At 36.1% G+C, this 22,725-nt stretch overlaps 1 protein-coding gene across 1 annotated transcript in view; it reads left to right on the plus strand.

Annotated features, from left to right (window-relative positions):
* The window catches only part of LOC115209496, a 111,182-nt gene that overhangs the window by 64,400 nt on the left and 24,057 nt on the right, over positions 1-22,725 (plus strand). Inside the window, exons 10-15 of the mRNA XM_036501658.1 lie at positions 6,689-6,939; positions 10,068-10,375; positions 17,489-17,763; positions 18,134-18,333; positions 19,510-19,681; positions 22,388-22,405. Of these exons, the coding sequence (XP_036357551.1) occupies positions 6,689-6,939; positions 10,068-10,375; positions 17,489-17,763; positions 18,134-18,333; positions 19,510-19,681; positions 22,388-22,405 (1,224 nt within the window). The remainder of the gene's footprint in view (positions 1-6,688; positions 6,940-10,067; positions 10,376-17,488; positions 17,764-18,133; positions 18,334-19,509; positions 19,682-22,387; positions 22,406-22,725) is intronic.

The raw sequence follows: 22,725 nt of genomic DNA on the forward strand, positions 1-22,725 counted from the left end.
ATATGCTGGTTTAGCTCCCTGAAGTCCAGCACCGGTCTGACTTTTCCCTTGGTAGGCTGCACCACCGCCATCAGGGGTAGCACTCCGCCCGCTACATCCTCCTCCTCCTCCTCCTCCTCCTCCTCCCAAGGGACAAGGACCCTTTCCTCGATCCACCTCTCCACCTCGTCTTCAAACTCAACCCTGACGTGACCTTTCAGGGTATGCTGGTAACAGCTCACTCTGTTTTTCAGCATCGGGAGGTCGTCCTTCCATCGCCACTCTATCGTCCACCGCTGACCATCGAACGCCGCCTGAAAGTCTTTGTCCTCGATGGTGTAAGCGGCGCAGTCCCTCGCGGGGCTCTGCTCTCTCTGGCGTCCCTGACTCGCAGTGCTCGACGCCCCCACGCTTCCGAACGTGACCTCATCTCCCACAATACTGACGCCACCTAGGCGGTTGATGGCGTCCATCCCCATCACCACATCAACCCCATCTATCACGTGTTCAGTCACAATTACCTGCAGCCTTAGCGTCGCGCCGCGCACCACTATCTCTACATTGCTACCGCCTCTGCAACGGATTTCGCTGCCGTCGACCGCCCAGACGCTACTTGCCCCGTTCCATTTCTTCGTCACCCTTGAAGTCACAAGGGTGGTCGTACAGCCCGTATCCACGAGAGCCTTGAACGTCTTCCCCTCGGTCTCCACGTCAATTAATGGCAGCGTCTCCAATAGCGCCTCTATTCGTTTGCGGGGAAAGTTCGAGAGGCAGCAACTTCCCCGCGGTCGTTTCCCTGGTCGGAATCACGGGCGATGTGCCCTGTCTGCCTGCATCGATAGCAAACGGGTCCCGGTTGCGTACAGTCCCGCGCCATGTGCGACCCCTGACATCTAAAACACCGACCTGAGAACGGCCGCTGTCGTTGCATGGTAGGCTTCTGTACGTCTTTCTCCGGTCGTCGTCCATCTTTACGCACCTCCGTCACCGCCATCGCTATCGCCTTCCGCCCAGAGTGTCGCGTCAACACGCGGGCTTGAGTCACAAGTTCGCTCAGCGCCATCTTTTTAATCCCGGGCAATCGTTGTAGGTGAATCCCTAAATCGTTGGGGAACCCATTTACAAACGCCAGTCGTGCTGCTCTCTCCAGCCCTTCTCCTGTAAACCCAGCCATTGTCGCTAACCTTCGAACTTCTGCCGCGTACTCGTCCACCTGTCCTCCCGTCCATCTGATCGTACCCAGCTTAGCAAAAGCTGTGTGTTCACACTCTGTGTAGGCATCCCTCAGACGTTGCTTTATCTTTTCCTCGCTCAGACGTTCTTCCTCGTCCATCTCAAGATATAGCATCAACGCGCTCCCTTCCAAATACAGCGCCATAAGACTTGCCACATCGCTTATACCTTGCAGTCTTGCCACCAGCCTGTTTTTACAAATCCAGGCCACTACATCGCCTTCACCATTAAAGGGTCTGATGATGTCGCTGGCGATCCTGATTTTCGCTGCCATCATGGTGACGTCTTATATGGAGCGACGAAATAGCCTGTGGTGTATGCGAGAGATTCGAAATAAAGGCACCTACCTTCTCTTCGCTCAGATGGAGACCCTTCAGCAGTAATGGATCCTTCAACACAGCCCGACCCGAACGCTAGAGATAGCAGCTACTTCTCCCGAACCTTAACAACGTGCTGACCCGTCTTACCCGCTCGGTGACCTGACTCGAAAAGGCAGGATTCTGCCTTCGCTGCGCGCGCGTCACCGCTCCCCTTCCAGTCAGCCCCAAGTTCCGGTCAGCTCCCCAGCTGCTGACGTCATCCCACATCTTTTATACATAAATACACATACACACACATAATATCGGAAATCAAAAGTAAAAATAAAAACAACATAATTGAAAATAGTGTACACTAAGTTAACGCTCAGTGTAAGATGGCAAAAAGTGACAGTGTAGCGTTTGGAGAATGGTTCTTTCTGAGAAGTAGGATAGAGGAAAGATGTAAGAGAAGTAAAATAATTTACCAAGAAAACCTGGTAGGTGTTTACATGGCTGAAGTGATCGCAAATGGAGAAAGTGGTTTTGTCGGCACGAGTTTGCAAAAATGGTGAGAGAGTGTGTGTGTGTGTGAGTTTGCGTTCACTTGAGTGATGTATATGTGAGGAGTGGGCTGACGGGTTATTGGGAGTTGTTAGATTTGGCGGTGAGAGGCGAGGTGACATGTGTAAGACTGCATTGAATTTTGCTGTGAATGTGCGTGTGTGCATGTCTACGTATGAGTATGTGTCTGTGTGTGTGTGTACGTGTGTGCTTGTGTACGCGTGCATATGCATGTTTGCGTATGCGTATGAGTATATATGCTACTATGGGTGAAGGGTTATTTTTGTATTGTAGGTTCTGGAATCGTGTGTATGTGTGTGTGTGTATATATATGTATGAATACACACACATATACTACTACTACTACTACTACTACTACTACTACTACTACTACTACTACTACTACTACTACTGCTACTACTACTAAAAGTATGATAGTATAAAAGAATATAGAGGAAAAGAATCTTCTAATATAAATTCACTTCTTTAAATAAAAAATGGCTGTATCAGAAGGGTTGTATGAAGATAAGTTAATAGTGAGAATAGATTTAAAGGTAACTAGATGAAGAAAGAAGTTGGTTGTAGCTTTTGTAGTAATTAATATATTTAATACGTTTTTCTCTACTTCTGTAAGCAATTCATAATATTATTAGTTTTACCACAGTTAAATTATATTAGGTGAAAATGTTAAGGATTATCTTAAAAATTAGTTTAGAAACAAATACTTGGTATGCCACAAAATATAGTTCAAGTAGGTGTTGGGAGAATGCATGAGAGAGAACACTGACATTAATTAATGAAAAATTCACACGACATAATATCAATGACGAGGAAGACAATTACTGAACTGGAAGTTAAATTCTGGTCAAGGAAAGATAGGCTTTATAACATTGATATAACCATGGAATGTAGTGACTCAGCACAATTTACTGATTTAGTGGGTATTTTTATTTTACACTATTTCAAAAACAAATTTCCCAAAAATAGTGATTTTATTGGGACGACGCTGTTTATGTATTCGATGCTTTTTATTTGGATGCTGTTGATTATAGTAAAGTAGTACAAGAGAGAAATACGAAAAACTCAGAAACATTTCTTAATACCTTAGGACTTTCTTTAAAGCAGGACTATTACATAGCAATTATTCTAAACGTTACATTCGACATTGTCTCTGGGCTTTATCATCCCTATCAAAGCGAAAACTTAAAATATATTAATAAAACCCAACGAAAACCTGCAATACGTCACTGAAAGCTCCAACCAGCCTAGAACAGTGATAAAATCTGTAATTAGTCGTGTTAAATTTAGAATGTTCATGTTTTATATCACTACAAAAGTAATAATCTAATGTAGTGTGTTTTTTAACACCATTACATGTTTCCTCCATACAAATATTAAATTGCCCGATGCTTAATCTGCTTGCACTATAAGCTATATTTATTCATTTATTACTTTAAGTGTTATTTGACAATTTTTATCAGTTATATTTCAGATTTTTTGTATTTGGTTTTCTACCGATACACAATAGACTATACAGTCTGAATAAAGAAAAGTACGTTGTCAACACATATAGTGTTGAGTTTTTTTTACTGTTAATAGCTGCTTTAATATCCATTAAATTAAATGGAATATGCAAACTTTACAGTATGTCTTGCTAACTCTGCGACAGGAAGAAAAATGTTTGTCAACTAAAGAGATTTTCTCTCAGAAATCGGAACTTTATAATACCGCTTCATCTAGGACAGGATATGCAGAAAACATCTATTATATTCTGGAAAGTAATTCAGAAGAGATACCTATGGACAGCGGGCAGTACTCGCAATAGTATGACACATTGAATATCAAAGGAATATGAATTATTTCAATACGTAGACATATGAATAGGATTTCTTATACGAGAGTCAGAGATAGAAGAAATAAGAAGACAGTCTTCATAGCGAGCTACGAAAATTGCCTTCCAAATAAAAAAAGCGAATTATCTATATAACTTTATTGTTTTCCGTGAATGCCGTGCTAAATATCCAGGTAAATCGGAGACTGGACCTCAGTTAGGCACATATAAAAGGAATAAGTATAGTAACATTGAGTTTAACCTCAAGAACAATCGAAGAATTTCGTACATTTACGAGGGAACTGACACACGTAAGAAACAGCTATATTAATATAAATGAAGTAAACAAAGTTAATGGAACTAGATTACGAACAGAAATATGACTTTGTATACTATTCCCTACAGAATTCAGATAGGCATGGACATCCCGGGAATTTTCTGTAAGGCATTTGACAAACATTTTTCTTCTGTCGCAGAGATAGCAAGACATACTGTGAAGTTCGCATATTCCATTTATTTAATGGATATTAAAGCAGCTATTAACAGTAAAAAAAACTCAACACTATATGTGTTGACAACGTACTTTTCTTTATTCAGACTGTATAGTCTATTGTGTATCGGTAGAAAACCAAATACAAAAAATCTGAAATATAACTGATAAAAATTGTCAAATAACACTTAAAGGAATAAATGAATAAATATAGCTTATAATGCAAGCAGATTAAGCAGTGGGCAATTTAATATTTGTATGGAGGAAACATGTAATAGTGTTAAAAAAACACACTACATTAGATTATTACTTTTGTAGTGATATAAAACATGAAATAGTTGCAAAAGAGACCGAGATAATGGAAATGAGATCAAGGCTTAAAGTGCTTGTTGTCTCCGGCTCCCTTTCAGTCTCTCGCTTTTTATCTCCATGTCATCCTGTATATATATATATATATATATATATATATATATATATATTATATATATATATATATATATATAACAGGTAGGCGCAATATAATATATATATATATATATATATATATATATACACACACATATATATATATATAAACAGGTAGGCGCAATATAAAATCCTAAATAGAAAACTTTAAACGTCATTAATTCTGACTGAGGGTGCCAAAGCACCTATATTGCACACGAAATAAAAGTTATAAACTCTTCATGCTCATATATATATATATATATATATATATATATATACATACAGGGGTTGGAAAAAATAATGGAAACACCTTGCAGCGTAGCATCCTAATTTTGAAATATCTATAAAACCGTAAAAAGCTTGTATATTTTTACGTTTTTTTTTTTTATTTACTATTAGTGTTGCTTAATATGTTTTGCTAAAATAGCTGTTTCTTTTCAATATCACCAGAAAAAAGTAATTAAGTTCATCAAAATGACAGATCTATCGGACTATCTAATCGGTCAAATTGTTGGTGCTCGTATGACAGACGCTAGTGTAACGAAACGGCTGAAATGTTTGGTGTATCAAGAAGTACTGTCTCGCAAATAATGACACCCTTTGAGAAAGCTGGAAAAACCTCTTCGTCGAAGCAAAACACTGGAAGAAAACCAAAACTTTCAGATCGGGACCGTCGGACTCTTACACAAATTGTTAGAAAGGATCACAAAAGTACAGCTTCCAAAATTACTGCAGAGCTTAATGACCACCTCAAGAACCCAGTCTCCACAAAAACTGTTCGCCGGGAGCTGCACAAAGGCGGATTTAACAGGAGGGCTGCAATCAGAAAATCACTACTTTCAAAAACAAACGTTGCAAATCGTTTAGAGTGGAGTAAAACCCAACTGAACTTGTCCCTAGAGCAGTGGAAGAATGTTATTTTCTCGGACAAGTCATCCTTTAGCTTATTTCCGACCACCGCTGAGTATATGTGTGGAGACAGCCAAAAGAAATATTTGACTCAGACTGCCTTCTTCCAAATGTTAAACATAGAGGAGGATCTGTGATGATGTGGCGGGGGAGGCCATATTTTGGAAATCCGCCAGCCCGATGGTTTCCCTTCATGGTAGAATTAATAGTCACAATTATTTAAGCATTTTATCTGATCAAATTCATCCTATTGTTGCGGAACTGTTTCCGGAGGGAAACGCAATCTTTCAGGATGATAATGCACCAATTCACACAGTTAAAGTGGCACGAGGAACATTCTAGTGAAGTTGAACATCTTATTTGGCCACCACAGTCCCCAGATCTCAATATTATTGAAAATTTATGGGACATTTTAGAAAAACAACTAAGGAGTCGATATCCTCCACCGTCATCATTACAAGAACTGGAGACTGTTCCAGCTGAAGAATGGACAAAATTCCTTTGGAAACAATTCAAACTGTACGAGTCTATACCTCGCAGAATTCAAGCTGCAATTACTGCCAAAGGCGGTCCTACTCCATATTAAAATAAATTTGTTTGAAATTTTAAGGTGTTTCCATTTTGTCCAACCCCTCTATCTATCTATCTATCTATCTATCTATCTATCTATCTATCTATATATCTATCTATCTATCTATCTATCTATCTATCTATCTATCTATCTATCTATCTATCTACATACACACATATATACATACACACATACATACACACAGACATACATACACACACATACATACATACATACATACATACATACATACATACATACATACATACATATATATACACGTCCTTACGTTGATACACAATTACTCAGATATACAAAGCGTACATCTTCAGTTTTTCTTAAAGGAATGTGTGAAACTTTCTTTGCAGTTATTCCCGATTGTGTGTGTAAAGTATCAGGCGATCCACATTATGCCACATTTGATGGTCAGCTCATACATTTCATGGGAACATGTAAATATACTCTTGCATCAACAACAAAAGGCTCCTCATTGATGGCCTTCAGTGTAGAAGCGAAAAATGAACATCGCTTTAATAATAAGAAGGTTTCGTACATTCGCATGGTTGATGTTAAAGTGAATGGTGTAACACTTCGCTTGTTACCAGGTCACACAGTTTTGGTAAGTAGATTTTATATATTTGTTAGATGAACGTCAAATTAGAGGAAGTAAACCAGCAAACTACTTAAGCGGAAGGAAAAGGCGGGAAATGAGTGGTATATATGTGTTAAGATTTATTGAGGACAAATTGAAGACAACAGTTGCTGATATTATAAATTATGAGTAATCTCATTCTAAATGATCAAACTCCGAGATAAAGCAATTGTTTTAAATTTCAGTAAACATTTGAAATCTTTAATAATAGTAAAGATAACCTATTTCAGTTTAGAATACTGTTCGACCAAATAAAGGGCGTAATGTTCGAATTCTTTCATAAATTTGGTCTGTTGCATCAGTGTTTTAGATATAAGCTAGCGGAACTGACTGAAATCACACATATACAAATAGAAACAGACACACACACACGCACATATATATACACACACAAACGCACTCATATACACGCACGCATACATACATGCACAAACATTCTCTCTCTCTCTCACACACACACGCGCGCTACATTGGTAAATTATAAAGAATAAATTAATGAATGGCGACCAATAAACTGTTTTAGAATCTCAGCATGTAATTGATACGATACACTTTGTAAAGCACTGATATGTAGGAAAGAGAAAGTAGTATGATATATTGTACTCACGTTAACTTATGGCACAAACAAATTTAGAAACATTTCTTGTAGTTCGGATGCATTATCATGTGCCAACATACAAACAAAAGGAAGCTCATTAACGAGCAACCTACGACTATAACATACTCGATCAAATACATACATGTCCTTACATTTTTATATATTAGAATTATTTCTAGATGTAAGAAGCTGGTTTGTGATATAGAAACAAAATTCCACGTTAAGTGTTATATGCTGATCTTTAGGAACTTTTTAATGTTTCACTTACAGATTAATTGCAGCCGAAATTGTGTGACAGCTCGAAAAACTTCGTTTTTCAATGTTATCATTTATATATTTACTAATATAACCAAATGCAGCGTTAATTATTAGTATAAAGGCGAAGTTGTTATTTGGGGTAGAGGATATACAGATTTCGAAGCTGTTGTCCGTAAGTATTTGCTCAACTACGAAGTAAAGATATCATCGCAGCTAACCACTATAAACTTACAAGATTTTATCTATTTTACATAAATATATCAAGCATGTTATGTTTATGCTTGGTAGAAGATTTGATGAAAAGTTTCCTTATTCCATTATTGCCCATAAGGGGCTAAACATAGAGGGAACAAACAAGGACAGACAAAGGGATTAAGTCGATTACAACGACGCCAGTGCGTAACTGGTACTTATTTAATCGACCCCGAAAGGATGAAAGGCTAAGTCGACCTCGGCGGAATTTGAACTCAGAACGTAAAGACGGACGAAATACCACTAAACAGTTCGCCCGGCGTGCTAACGTTTCTGCCAACTTGCCGCCCTGTGTAACAATATGTACGCATTCATTCAAGAGGTATCGTATCCCAGAGCATTGGTTTCTGTGGCTAGTAGATGGTTTCACATGGAAGCGCGTTAGGAAGTGAGTGCATTAGAAATTCACTACCGACCCACACGATATTATTCGCTTCATCTTTTACTACACTATGTTGATATATATATTTTTGCTATAGTTGTTCGATAGATGCTACTTGAAGGAGAGTCATCTTAAGCCTCTTTCTGTCTTTTGACTTGCGAGGCAGAGCTCCTCAGTAAAATAGTTTCATCTAATGTTTGTGGTTCACAAGAGGATCTTGTCGAGTTTAATGACAACGGGATGGATTTCCTGTATAGACCGCTCGAGTATCCAAATGTTGGTATCATTAATACCTAAGTAAGGCGGTAGGTAAAATATATGCATACACAAACATACGCGCGTGCGCACACACACACTCGTATATAGTTATAGTATATTCTGTAAAGAACATAGTAGAGTACAATATAAAGCTCATCCGCCTTCAGATTCAGCCTGTGTTATCCAGTAGTAGTATTATACGTACTTCTAGGTTTGCGTTTGGGCTTCTGTTGTGTTTGAATAGGTAATTGAAGAAATTGGAGTTAAGAAAAAGGGGTACGGTTGGACATTTATCTTTTAATCACTATATTTGTTTCGATGCAATGTAGTTCTCCAGGTGTGCAGGCACTTAATTATGCAACTGTTTCCCTGCATTATGAGATCTAGTTATGTTTCCCCAGGCGATATGTAAATATTGTCTCCGTAAGTTTAAAATGCTCGGCTTCAAAAACATCCAATCAGAGCATTTTAAACTTACGGGGACAATATTTACATATCGCCTGGGGAAACATAACTAGATCTCATAATGCAGGGAAACAGTTGCATAATTAAGTACCTGCACACCTGGAGAACTACATTGCATCGAAACAATTGTAGTAATTAAAAAATAAATGTCCAGCCGTACCCCTTTTTCTTAACTCCAATTTCTTCAATTACCTATTCGAAAAAAAAACTAGAATGCAGCGCTAGCACACACCACAACATATGACCATAGAGGATCCTGAAAACATATTAAATACACAGATAAATAAACAAATAGAAATAAATAACTATATATATATATATTTTTTTTTCGATTCGATTTATTATTATTATTACTAGTATTGTTGTTATACATACATACATACAAGCATATGTAATGATAATAATAAGTGGATGTAAACACATGAACAAAATAAGAATAAACAAAAACAACAACAAAAAAAACAAAATACAAATTACATGAACGTATATAAACAGAAGATACAAATATTACAGGCATCCCCCCACATACCTACACTAAATAAACATAGACGCACATAGAGATATAAGCATGCGCAAATGAAAACATACAATAGAAATATAAAATGGCTGACGGTTAGTAAGGAGAGACACAAATAAGAAAGAAGAAAACAAAGGACCACTGATGCGGTCACAGGAGTGTGACGAAAGAACTCTGGCCGAAATATATATATATATATACTTCCATATGAGCTCACACACTCATTAACACACTTGTATACATATTTAACATATATTTTGATGTGTAGACGGGAGCATTGTGCTGAGGAAAATGTTTAGAACATTGATGTTTATGTTTATAGTTTAATGTAAGTTAATATATTATGCATTTTTGCGAAATTTTAGGTCAACAAACAAATATTCCAAATGCCGTTAAAGAATTTCTTGGTATTTGATGCTACGTACTCCGCCGGATGGGTCACAGTTACTACAACTTTCGGACTGAAAGTGAAATTTGATGGAAACCATCGTGTTTATATTTATGTAAGCGGTAAATACAGAGGCCAGCTGACAGGACTGTGTGGTGACTGCAATAGCAAGAGAGACGACTTTCGTACGAAGGAAGGTGTTGATGTATCGAAAAAAGCAAATAAATACTCCCTCATTGGCAAGAGCTATCAAGTGCCTGACGATAGTGACAAACCAGAAAAAGTGTTAGTATTACGTTTTATTACTTCACGTTTTGTTCGTTTTGTTCGCATTGTCTTACAGTGTCGGACGAATTTTGTAAAAATACATACATGCATACATATACGTCAGAGGCCCCCCCATACACACGAATTATCGCCCGAGCGAATATGCTTTCTTTTACGGTACTTAATCTACTGTTTTGTTTCGCAGAGCCGTTAAGTTAGAGAGACTGAAACAAACCGATGCTAGTTGCAAATTCGTATCGGGACAAACACTATTACAACGCGCATATGCATTTATGCTACTATGATGATGATGATGATGATGATGATGATAATATATGTATGTGGGTATATATATATATATATATATAATATATATATATATATATAATATATATATTATATATATATATAATATATATATATATATCATATGCGCCTACATATATATATTTTGATCGACCAGGCTATCAGATGTTGCTACACATCGCTGGTCACAATGCGCTTCGCATTGTTTTAGCCTTCAAAGACGATACCCCGCTGGCTAAGCGAGCAGGCCATAGAGTGAGAGAAAGTTGTGGCGAAAGAGTGCCGGAACATCGTGGAGCTATAGGTGTTTTCACTCAATAAACACTCACAACGCCCGGTCTGGGAATCGAAACCGCGATCCTACGACCGCGAGTCCGCTGCCCTAACCACTGGGCCATTGCGCCTCCACACACACACACACACACACACACACACATAATATATATATATAGGTTCCAAAACACACCGTGATAGGTGAAAATCTAAGAAGTAGAAACATCACTGTACTCTCGTCATTCTCTTTTACTGTTTTACTTGGTTCAGTCATTTGACTGTGACCATGCTCGAGCACCGCCTTTAGTCAAGCAAATCGACCCCAGGTCGTATTCTTTGTAAGCCTAGTACCTATTCTATCGGTCGCTTTTGCCGAACCGCTAAGTTAAGGGAACGTAAACACACGAGCATCGGTTGTGAAGCGATGTTGGGGGGACAAACACAGACACACACACACACACACACACGCATACACACACACACACACACATATATATATATATACACACATATATATATATATATATACACATATATACGACGGGATTCTTTCAGTTTCCGTCTATCAAATCCACTCACAAGGGTTTGGTCGACCCGGGGCTTTAGTAAAATACACTTGCTCAAGGTGCCACGCAGTAGGACTGAACCCGGAACGATGTGGTTGGTAAGCAAGCTACTTACACACAGCCACTCCTACGCCTGTATATATATATATTTTCTTATTTATATAATTTGTATATATTTATTTTATTATAAATGTAAAACAGCACCACGAAAGAATCGACGTAGGCTTAAATAATAAACCGCGATAGGTGAACCGCTTTGTGGCGAAGGATTACTGTATACGGTAACATTTTTTTGCCACTATAACGTGACTGTTCTATACAGAACTGTGTTATTACATTTTCTAGCTGGTTAACGACACACGGCCTGTGTCCGATATACTGTGATTAAGGGGGAGAATTACTCCTCTTCTTGGGGTTAAAATATAGTAACACAGTTATGTATAGAACAGTCATGTTATTGTGGCAAAAAAATGTTAGCATCCACTATTATTACTACTTATATCTCGTTTAGAGCTTTTATAACTAGCTATTTGCACGTAAAACGCGCGCGCACACACTCATTGTATTGTGTTTGTCGACCGGTTTCGCTTTCGCTATTCATGACATTAAAATTTATTCAAATACGTATTTTCTTAAGAAGACTTTTTTGTCCATGTTGTGTGTGAAGCTTATGAATGAACGATTCAACAAATAGAAAAATCTAAGGAGCGGCAATTGGTTATCGTTATTATTGTGGACAGGGGAGATAATTGTCCAACTTTCGGTATGGAGGTGGAATATATGTCCCCTCAACATCGCTTCACAACCGTTTACGCCAACCCTGTAATGGGATACTTAGAAGAACAACTCTACCAAGAGGTGGAGGTAAACTATGGCACTGGATTTAGAAAGTATATTGAAAAGGCATGGAAGAGATACCTAGACGACTGTTTCATAATCTGGACAGAATCTCTAAATACTCTGGAAGAGTTCAATATCCTCCTGAACAACCTACACCCATCTCTCCAATTTACAAAGGAGATGAGTAGTACCAAATTACCATTCCTGGATATAATGGTAATTAAAAAAGACACCACCATCACCACAGATATATACTATAAACACACAGACACACATCGATACCTAAATTTTAAGTCGTGCCATCCACCACATACAAAACGTAACATCCCATACTGCCTAGCCAGAAGAATTTGTACTATTGTAGAAGATGCAAATATCAGGAACAAACGCCTAATAGAACTAAGAGAATTTTTGCTCAAACAAAAATACCCATCTCTACTTATAGAAAATGGCATACAGCGGGCTATAAAAATACCCATACAACAACTTAGGACAACCCAAAGAAGAGGAAAACAAGAACAAGTCATACCATTCATAGTGACACACAACCTATGTCACCAGAATATCTTCAACATTGCCAAAGCAAACCTACCAATCATTGCCCAAAGTAATGAATTAAAAGACATAATCACGGATCGAGCTATGGTGCTTAGTAAAAGACAGCCTAAAAACTTGAAAACATTACTAACAAAGGCAAAATTTGACCTCAGCAACAAAGACCAAACATTCACGGTATCTAAATGCAATGATAGCCGATGTGGCACATGCCAATTCATACATACCGGTCAATATATAAACACAAAAACCGGGAAAATATTCACAAACGCGAATATGAACTGCAAAAGCAGAAATTTAATTTACTGCATCAAATGCCCAAATTGTGAAGAAATATATGTAGGTCAGACGGGAAACGCACTATTAGAACGCTCACGTGTACACCGGCAACAGATTAGAGACCCAGAGGTCCGTCAGATACCTTTGAGTAACCACCTAGCAACATGTGGTCGGAAAATATATATAATATTTCCATTCTACAAATTACACAGCCCAAGTGAAATCGAGAGGAAAATCAGAGAAAAGAATTTTATTGATAAATTCGAACCCAAGCTAAATAAGCAATAATAATAATACTTAGAGGTATTACTTCCACTGCTACGACCATGACCACTAACAACAACAACAATACTAAAGGTGATCAAGATGAAGATAGCAGGAAAATTATCTTATTTAGGGTTAACAATTCTATTGCCACCACCATCACCACTAGCAACAATAATTAAGGTGCTGACAATGATGATGATGACAATTGAAATATAAAAATATAAAAATCTCTGACAAAGGATATTTACAACATTTCTAAAAATAACTCAACAATTGCTGCTTCGGCCAGGGTCAAGATACAGGACTCTTGACATGTCCAACAAAGCGTGATGCCTAAACCAATCAGCTCAACCAACCAATCAGCTTAAGTAATTGAGTGATACTACACACTGATTGGTCAGAATACAGTTTGCAAAACCTAGCACTCTGGAGCCTCTCCCAGCTGTATTTATAGCACAGAATCAATCATCTTGATACAGTCAAAAATTGTGAAGCATGACTGTCAACACTACTACATGAACCCGAAGATTGCAGAATTCAATGCATGAAAGTACTAGTTCAATCAGAATGAATATTTAACATTCTACTATTTCATTTTATTTTATTCAATTATAATATATTATCTTATAATATATCATTATAAGATTGTAAATAAAACGTGAAAATCAGACAAGGTTGGAATTCTTTTTATTAATATATATATATATATACACACACAAAAATAAAAAAAAACTAGAGTAGTGGGGAGAAATATGTTCAGTGATGGGTATGTAATCGTGAATTAAAATATGTAAAGAGATCAAAGTTGGTTATGCGTGCATATTTAGACGTGTTCTGTATTTTTCGATGAAAAACTTTCTTTATTTAAACTTTCTTGTAAAGAAATTGCATCTTTGTGACGGTAGAAGGGCAAAACTGTGAAATTTGGTTTAATTTTACCTGCACATTTCTCTACGTGTTCACTTAAATGAATTTGTCTGTATTGCGAGAACCGGATCTGCTCTTTATGTAGAGTGGTTCTCCGTCTTAATGTCATACACGTCTGTCCCATATAATTATGTCCACAACCCGAGCAGGTTATTACATAAATTAGGTTCTCAGAGGCACAAGTGAAGTTGGATTTAATTGTGAACCTCTCTTCTTGTTTGAAAAGGAAATCCGAGCCTTCAAGTAGGTTGGGGCATGTTCCACAGTTTGGGTGTCCACATTTTTTAACCGTTAGTTTTATAGTTGTTGTGTAAGGTTTCGCATTTGCTAGAAGTCTCTTTAGCGATTTGTGATGCTTTTTACATTTGATGAGTTTATGCGCTTTCAGGATGTTGTTCATTTTTGGGTCTCTAGTTAGGAAAGGGAGATTTTGCACAATAGTGTTGTATGCCTCATTGTTACTAGGGTTGAAGGTTGATATTTACAGTAATGTTTTGAGATGAGCTGTAGTGTTATGTTTTGTTGTCCTTAGTGGTTTTATGTTTAATTTCTTGGTACGCTTAATTCCATCGTCTACAAGTGAAGGTGGACATTGCCTTTCAGTTAGTGTTGTTTTGAGGTCTTGAAGACAAAGTTCCCGAGTAGTTCTATCAGACAACTATTGTGTCTGATAGACACTGTTGTGCAAATCCTTTTTTCAAATTAAAGGGGATATTTATTTTGATGTGTTTCGGGTGGCAGGAGCTAAAAATGAGACATTGTTTCGATGTTGGTATAAAGATTGATAACATCGAAGGAAACCAATAGTGTCTCTTCCTTAATTGCTTTTGGTAGGTGTTCTAGCATGTCTAAATCGTCTCTAATGAAACTTTTGAATGTATTTCAGCAGGGGTTTCAGTAGGATGTCTAGAAAATTGCTTAGGCGGTGGGTTTCACAGGCTGAGCCATCTATAATGGGCCTTAACGTTAAGTCTTCTGGCGCTTGAATATTTATGTATTTGCCTGGTGATTGTTTGCAGGCTGTATTAATTATATTGCTCTTGTGTATTTTAGGTAGGCCGTAAAAAGACTAGGTTTACATTTGAAGTTTGTGATGTTGTTTTTTCCATGTAGAAGTATAGAAGTATTACGAAAAACAATTTATATATATATATATATATATATATATATATATATATATATATATATATATATATATATATATATATATATATATATATATATATATACGAAGTATGGGGGTTTACTACACAGGTGATCTAAACGATTAGGTACGCTAGATAAGTGCTGTAACGGATTACTAGGACTCCAATATTATAGCCGAGACGATAGTTATGGAGCAATTACAGATTTATATATATATATATATATATATATATATATATATATATATATATATATATATATATATATATATATATATGTATGTATATAATCGATGTTCTAGTAATTTAAATGTTGAAAATTTGCTAATTCATTTTCTCTCCACACATTTTAAGCATAATGATGCAAAACCTCAAATAACGACTCAATATTTTGGGAGCATCTTCGAAAACTTCTCTTATTTTGACTATTTCTTTTGAACGTAGGTCTCTGGTTATAAATATAAATATTGATCCCAGATACATTTGGAATGAGCAATACGAGATATAACATTGGATACTTCTTAAAGGACAGTCCCTATTTAATACAGAATAGATCTTATCAGTAGAGAACGGTTATGTAATTAAAATATCCAGAAGTGAGTTCAATAATTAGACAACCAACGTGACTTTAGATTTCAATGATCTCACCAATGCTGTCTTGTTTCATTCATATCATGTTCAACTCAAAATATAAGAGGTTAGGTAGAGTATTGTCCCTGTAGGGAATACTTTCGTCAGGAACAGCTACAGACATTTCTGCGGAAACTATTTAGCAGAAATTCATATTTTACGGTTATAAAAAATATAAAAATGCCGATTAAAAAACTCAAGTTATAAAAAACATTTAGTATCGTGAATGTGAATACCATTTAATCCAACTGTGTTGTTATGTTAGTATACTTAGCACCACAGTTTTAATATTAAGAGAGTGTTTTTATAAAATTGATTGACAAAAATATAGAAAAGTTTGGCTGATCAAATTACATTTCACTAATATTGCAGTAAATTTGTTGTGTCTCTCGAAGACAGTTTACAGATTATATATTTATGATTAAATAATGAATAAGCATTTTCTGATAATCTATTTTCTTAAAGAGACTTCCCAGTAGGTAATATAAGGTAAATGAATACACATTGTATTAAATGTATTAACTGGCACTCCGTCGGTTACGACGACTAGGGTTCCAATAAATCCGATCAACAGAACAGCCTGTTCGTGAAATTAACATGCATGTGGTTGAGCACTCCATAGACACGTGTACCGTTAACGTAGTTCTCAGGGAGGTTCAGCGTGACACAGAGTGTGACAAGGTTGGCCCTTCGAAATATAGTTACTACGCAATTTTGCTAGCTGAGTGGTCTGGAGCAGCGTGAAATAAAGGACATAATGCATCGTCGGGAACTGAACTCACAAACCTGAGATCGTGAGTCGAATACCCTAACCACTAAGCCACGCACCTTCACTGAATGTATTTATTTCTTTATTGCCCACAAGGGCTAAACATAGAGGGGACAAACAAGAACAAAGGGATTAAGTCGATTACATCGACCCCAGTGCATAACTGGTACTTATTTAATCGACCCGAAAGGATGAAAGGTAAAGTCGACCCCGGAGGAATTTGTTCACTGAGTGTATTAAAACAAACAAAATATATGTTGATACACACTCACATACACATCTTGTATTCATTCCTGTCATGTCCTGCTGTGTTTGTAGGTTTAATCCATCATCCTGTTGAACGCTGCTAGGTAAGCATTGGCTATTTTACGCTTTTCAGCCATGTTCCCCGATGAAGTTCGCGTGTAGTTAGATTTGTTCAGAAATATCATGTCAGTCTTGATTTTATGCAAGCAAACGTTATTATCGCTTTAAATAGTTATGTCGTGATGTAGAAGAATGCACCTTGTAAGCGAAGTCAGAGTAATGAATTTTGTATATTAATGAATTTTCCTCCCTATTATTTTGACTGTAGATGCAATGTCACAGATATCACTACCGATTGCGATCTAAAAATAACTGGTGTTTGTGAACTTATGACACACGAGAATGGTATTTTTGGACAATGTGTGAAGAGCTTAGGAAAGGAAGTAGCCAGACAATATTTGGACTCTTGCAAGATTGATGTTTGCGCTTATAGTATGACAGCTAAGTATAAAAAGAGTGCCACTTGCAAAAGTTTCGAAAGTTTTGTCAAGGAATGTGAAGCAAAAGATGTTTTAGTTAACTGGAGAGGAGTTTTGGGATGCCGTGAGTAGATGTTTTATTTGATATGAAACGCTTGCAATTTGTTTTCTAATTTTTCTAATGCCGTTTTTCTATCATTTTATATAGTTTTGATACCTCTTTTACGTTTTTATAATCATTTCAAAGTCAGCACAATTAAAATATCACTTTCCTCCAAACGTTGCAATATTTTGAATAACTTCTCAAAGATTCGCCTTCTATATATGTAATAAAATAGCAGAAAACCAGCATCATGCCTTCATTAATTGCGATCACTTTCATATATTTGCAAAGCCTTCTTTTTCACCTCCGTATCCTCGTCCTCCTCAGTTACATCTCTGTCATTACCATTATTATCCTAATATCATGAACAATATGTATTTTCATTATTTAGAGTTGGATTGTAGTACATGGGCGAACACGATGTACAAATTTAATGTTTCTGACAACCAACCAACTTGCATGAACAGAAATCCCACACCGACCGCTTATCTTACTGATGGATGTATATGCAAAGGAAACTATGTTCTCAGTGGAAAGGAATGTGTACCAATATCACAATGTGGTTGTATGTATAGCGGAACGTATCTAAAGGTTAGTTCAATATTTTTCCATTGAAGAAGGCTTAAGAGAAAGAAACCTGGGTGTAGGAATCTGCCGGGGGAAAACACTGGGCAGATATGGTGTTTTTGCACCTTTTACTCTAAAAGAGCATTTTTTTTCTCCACAGTAAATGTTGTGAATTTGCTTTTGAAATTCGTTTGTTCGTAATGACTGACTGGCGCTGCTGTTATACACGCATACATACATACATACATACATACATACATACATACATACATACATACATACATACATACATACATACATGCATGCATGCATACATGCATGCATGCATACATGCATGCATCCATGCATGCATACATGCATGCATACATGCATGCATGCATGCATACATACATGCATGCATGCATACATGCATGCATGCATACATGCATACTTGCATACGTGCATGCATGCATACATACATGCATGCATACATACATACATGCATATATGCATGCATACATACATACATACATACATACATACATACATACATGCATACATACATACATACATACATACATACATACATGCATACATACATACATACATGCATGCATACATACATGCATGCATGCATGCATACATACATACATACATACATACATACATTAGCTACAGACACATATCCTTTTCGTGCAGCGCACTCTGGGTATTGATTCGTTTGCTGTCTTCAAACGGATGAAATGCTTTTTCTGTAGGACCTCCGTAATTCAAAGCTCATCATATATCTGCTACATGTATGCATAGTTCTGGTTTAGGACTTGCATATATTGGTTGTGGCCAATTTATGCAAATCTTTTCTCTCCAAACTTCAGATGACGGCAAACATTGATACAGTACGTCTGAGCTAGAAAAAGCGGATGGTTACCCATGCAATGTCATTGGTCATAAGTCTTCACGATCATGGCTGACTTTAGTGTACATAACTAAAACAACATAAAATAATATGTGTAACATATATTGGTTTCAAAAAGGCCAGCAATTTCAGAGGAGGGGGTAAGTAGATAACACCAACCCCTCAAAATACCACCAGGAATTTTGCCTGGCGCACTAAACAGTCTGTCAGCTCGCCACCTTAAATGTGCAGAATATAGTGAACGAAAGACGACATTATTGAAATTGCACGTCATTGGAAATATTAATTCTTCTACTTTGAATCAGGCTAACACAACTATATTATCAAGCGACTGCTCAGTATCGGTAACGTGTTTGGGCAATGGAAAAATTCATGAAAGTTCTTCATGTCCGTCAGGATCTGATTGTCTAATTGAATTTGGTCAACGCATGTGCAAATGCCCTGATGGTTATGCTCCTCTCAATGGCGAATGTAAAAGTAAGTTGAAAGATATAATAATCATTTTTATTACATATTTGATCCAGTGTGCGATCGGTGTTTAATTTTCAAACCTACACTCTCTCTAGATGCTTCTATCGGTCAGACTTGACTACCTATATGCATCTGTATGTAGTCCTGGGAAAGTTTGTTTTGTAGAAGTGTAACAGTTGTCCATGCAAGCAAATATTTATTCTTCATGTCTCTGTTGTGTCCTTGAGAAACACCGCCGTTTTAAGGAAGTCTTTGCTGTCAGATCGCAAAAGACCTGAGCAAATACTCAAAGCTTCATATCTGGCTTTTTTTAGAATTCTATCAATCTACTGACATAGTCTTTTTATCGACCTCGAAATAATGAATTGTAAAGTCGACCTCCGTACGATTTAAACATAATGCACCGAGCGTTAAAACAAATCGAACGTTTTTACAATTCTGGTAATTCTTCACCTTAAGCTTACCCTACGCGAAGATAAATACAGGACATAGATAAAATGTATTTAGTATTAGAAATAAACATGTTTGCTTTTGCAAAGTCATATATAATGTATTCTAAACAAGGTAAGTATGTTATAAATATTTCTGTAGTTGTTTAAGCTAAGACTGAGATTAGATTTGCTGGACTGTTCACATGATGATAAGCATTTGAAGTTTAGAAAAACAAGGCTGAATTTGAATTCTAATTCGCGTTTCATTTTGATTTTCATTTGATGCCACTAACATTCATTTATGCTACAAAGAATTTTAAGGGAAACGAAAAATAAAAAAAGCATTTACTACACACTAATATCTATACTGGAAAGTGATTTGTTGCATTTTATATATGTAACAAAAATAGTTGAAGCAAATTATCTGTGATGAGCATCGTCAACAATTAGGAAAATTCCGGAATGTTCGACTCATCATTGAAATAATCTCAGTTTAAGTAACTTATTGACAAATCATTGGCGCTCAGATTGACGTTTTGTACTCAAGACATAGTAAAGAACCTAGTTTAATCCTTTTGTGTTTAAAACTGCCATATACAGCCAAAATATTCTAGCTGTTTTAAGTTAAAACTGGTTAGATATGGTCTTCCATAGCTACCTTATAGTGTCATTTCAAAAATAAACAATCACGTCACTGAAATCTCAAAGTCATGAAATAGTGCATGATTAATTTTAAATAGTTTGAATACATAAGCTTTACATTTGACAGAATAATCTGAATGCTAGTGGGTTAATATACATCTTACTTTTTATTAGGGTGAAGACCATATGTTTTAGATAACTGTGTGACATATACATTTTTAAGATAATGCCACTAGTGTATTTTCAACTCATGTATCATCATTTGATAGCAAAGCTCTTATGAATTACTATTGTTTGTCATTACATTAAGCTTTCTTAAATTAATGTACATACATTAAATTAATGTACTGTACAACAGTTCACTTAACTGTTGAGTGTTTAGCTTTACATCATGCATGCTGATTTCATATCTATTCCCCGGGGAATGGCAAAATTCATATATACCTGACAAAAGAAATTAACTTCAACAGAAATAAACGTTTCTTCTTTCTTTGTTCAGTGTAATAAAGATAAAGAGATTGTTGAGTATCCTATTACGCACAATATCATTAAACTTGTCTGCTATTATAACTGACTTTAAATTTCATAAATTTACTTATACGCTAGACAAATACAAATCATTATAGACAAATTATAGATTAGTTACTTCCAAGAAAAATATTTAGTCTTAGTTTAAACTCCTGTTTGAACCCAGTTCAATGTACTTAAACTTAATATTCTATTTCCAAACTAATGCGTTGTGGTATTGATCTTTTTAAATATATCAATGTGTAGCTAGTAGATAAAGACTAAAGTTCTCGACAAATTACATCATCAATTGAGGCTATTTTCAATTCAAAATATCGTTTGAAAAAAAAGTATGAATAATTTACATGTTATGCTTAAGAAGTTACTTTTACCTTTGTATTAATGTTCTTTTAGTTAGACGCAAAAAAAGTTATTTCCAAAATTTACCAGTACTATAACTGATGTAAAATATTTTAACCAATCTATCTTTAATGCATATTTACCCACTGTCCTTATTTAAGGACAGTTGTATTTGTTTCTTTTACTGCAATAAAGGTTAACTTCCGTATGTTTGTTATCCCTATTCATATAACTATCTTCAACATTTCGACAGGGTTAATCTGGGTTAAAATGGGTTAAGATGTACGCTCGCGAATATGTTTAGCGTAAAAGTGTAACATTTTAATAGCTAGCTCAACCAGACTGTTTAAACTTATGGCTAGGTGACACTATTAACATGAATCTAATAGTCGATCATTCACTTTAAGTTATATCTGCAATTACATCAAATGTTCATACATGACACAACTGCGAGGCCTCAAGAAGGTTAATAATAATTTACTGCCAGTTTTCCTTTCCCATAATACATTCTTCTCTTTTGTAATCAATAAAAACGCTTTCGTCACCTGTGCAGTATACATATAAGTGAGATCAATTCACCATGAAATCTATTCTCCCTTCCTGTATTTACTATATATTTACTGACGAAAGATTCGAAGAGCAAAGAAGTCAGTATAGCAGCAATATGAATGCATTTAGAAATTCCTTATACAATTTATGATACCGCTGGTACACACGAAAATCTCTTTCGTGCTCTTTCATAACACTTTATGAATTTTTGTTCTTTTTTCAGAGACGCTGAAACCACCACGTAAGCTTTATCATTTTATCTTATTTTATGAAAGTTAAAGGTCTATATTACCAGTCGTTTTATAACATGCCATTTCAAATTAACAGCCGTTCTTGTGTGCAATATTTTCACGTATTCCAGATCATGAGTTATTAGCAATACAAATTAAAATGTTCAGTGAAGTTCTTCAGTTTCATAACTTCCTGCACAATACAACTATAAGTATATCCTCTTCAAAGTAATGAAATAGTTCTACTGGAAGTGATATACTAATGATTCAAACCCGTTGTTGAAGTCATTTTGTATATTAAGGTAGCAAACCTCAACCAGATTTTTCATCA

This window comes from Octopus sinensis, linkage group LG3 (assembly GCF_006345805.1).
Source record: "Octopus sinensis linkage group LG3, ASM634580v1, whole genome shotgun sequence".
Lineage (NCBI taxonomy): Eukaryota > Metazoa > Mollusca > Cephalopoda > Octopoda > Octopodidae > Octopus > Octopus sinensis.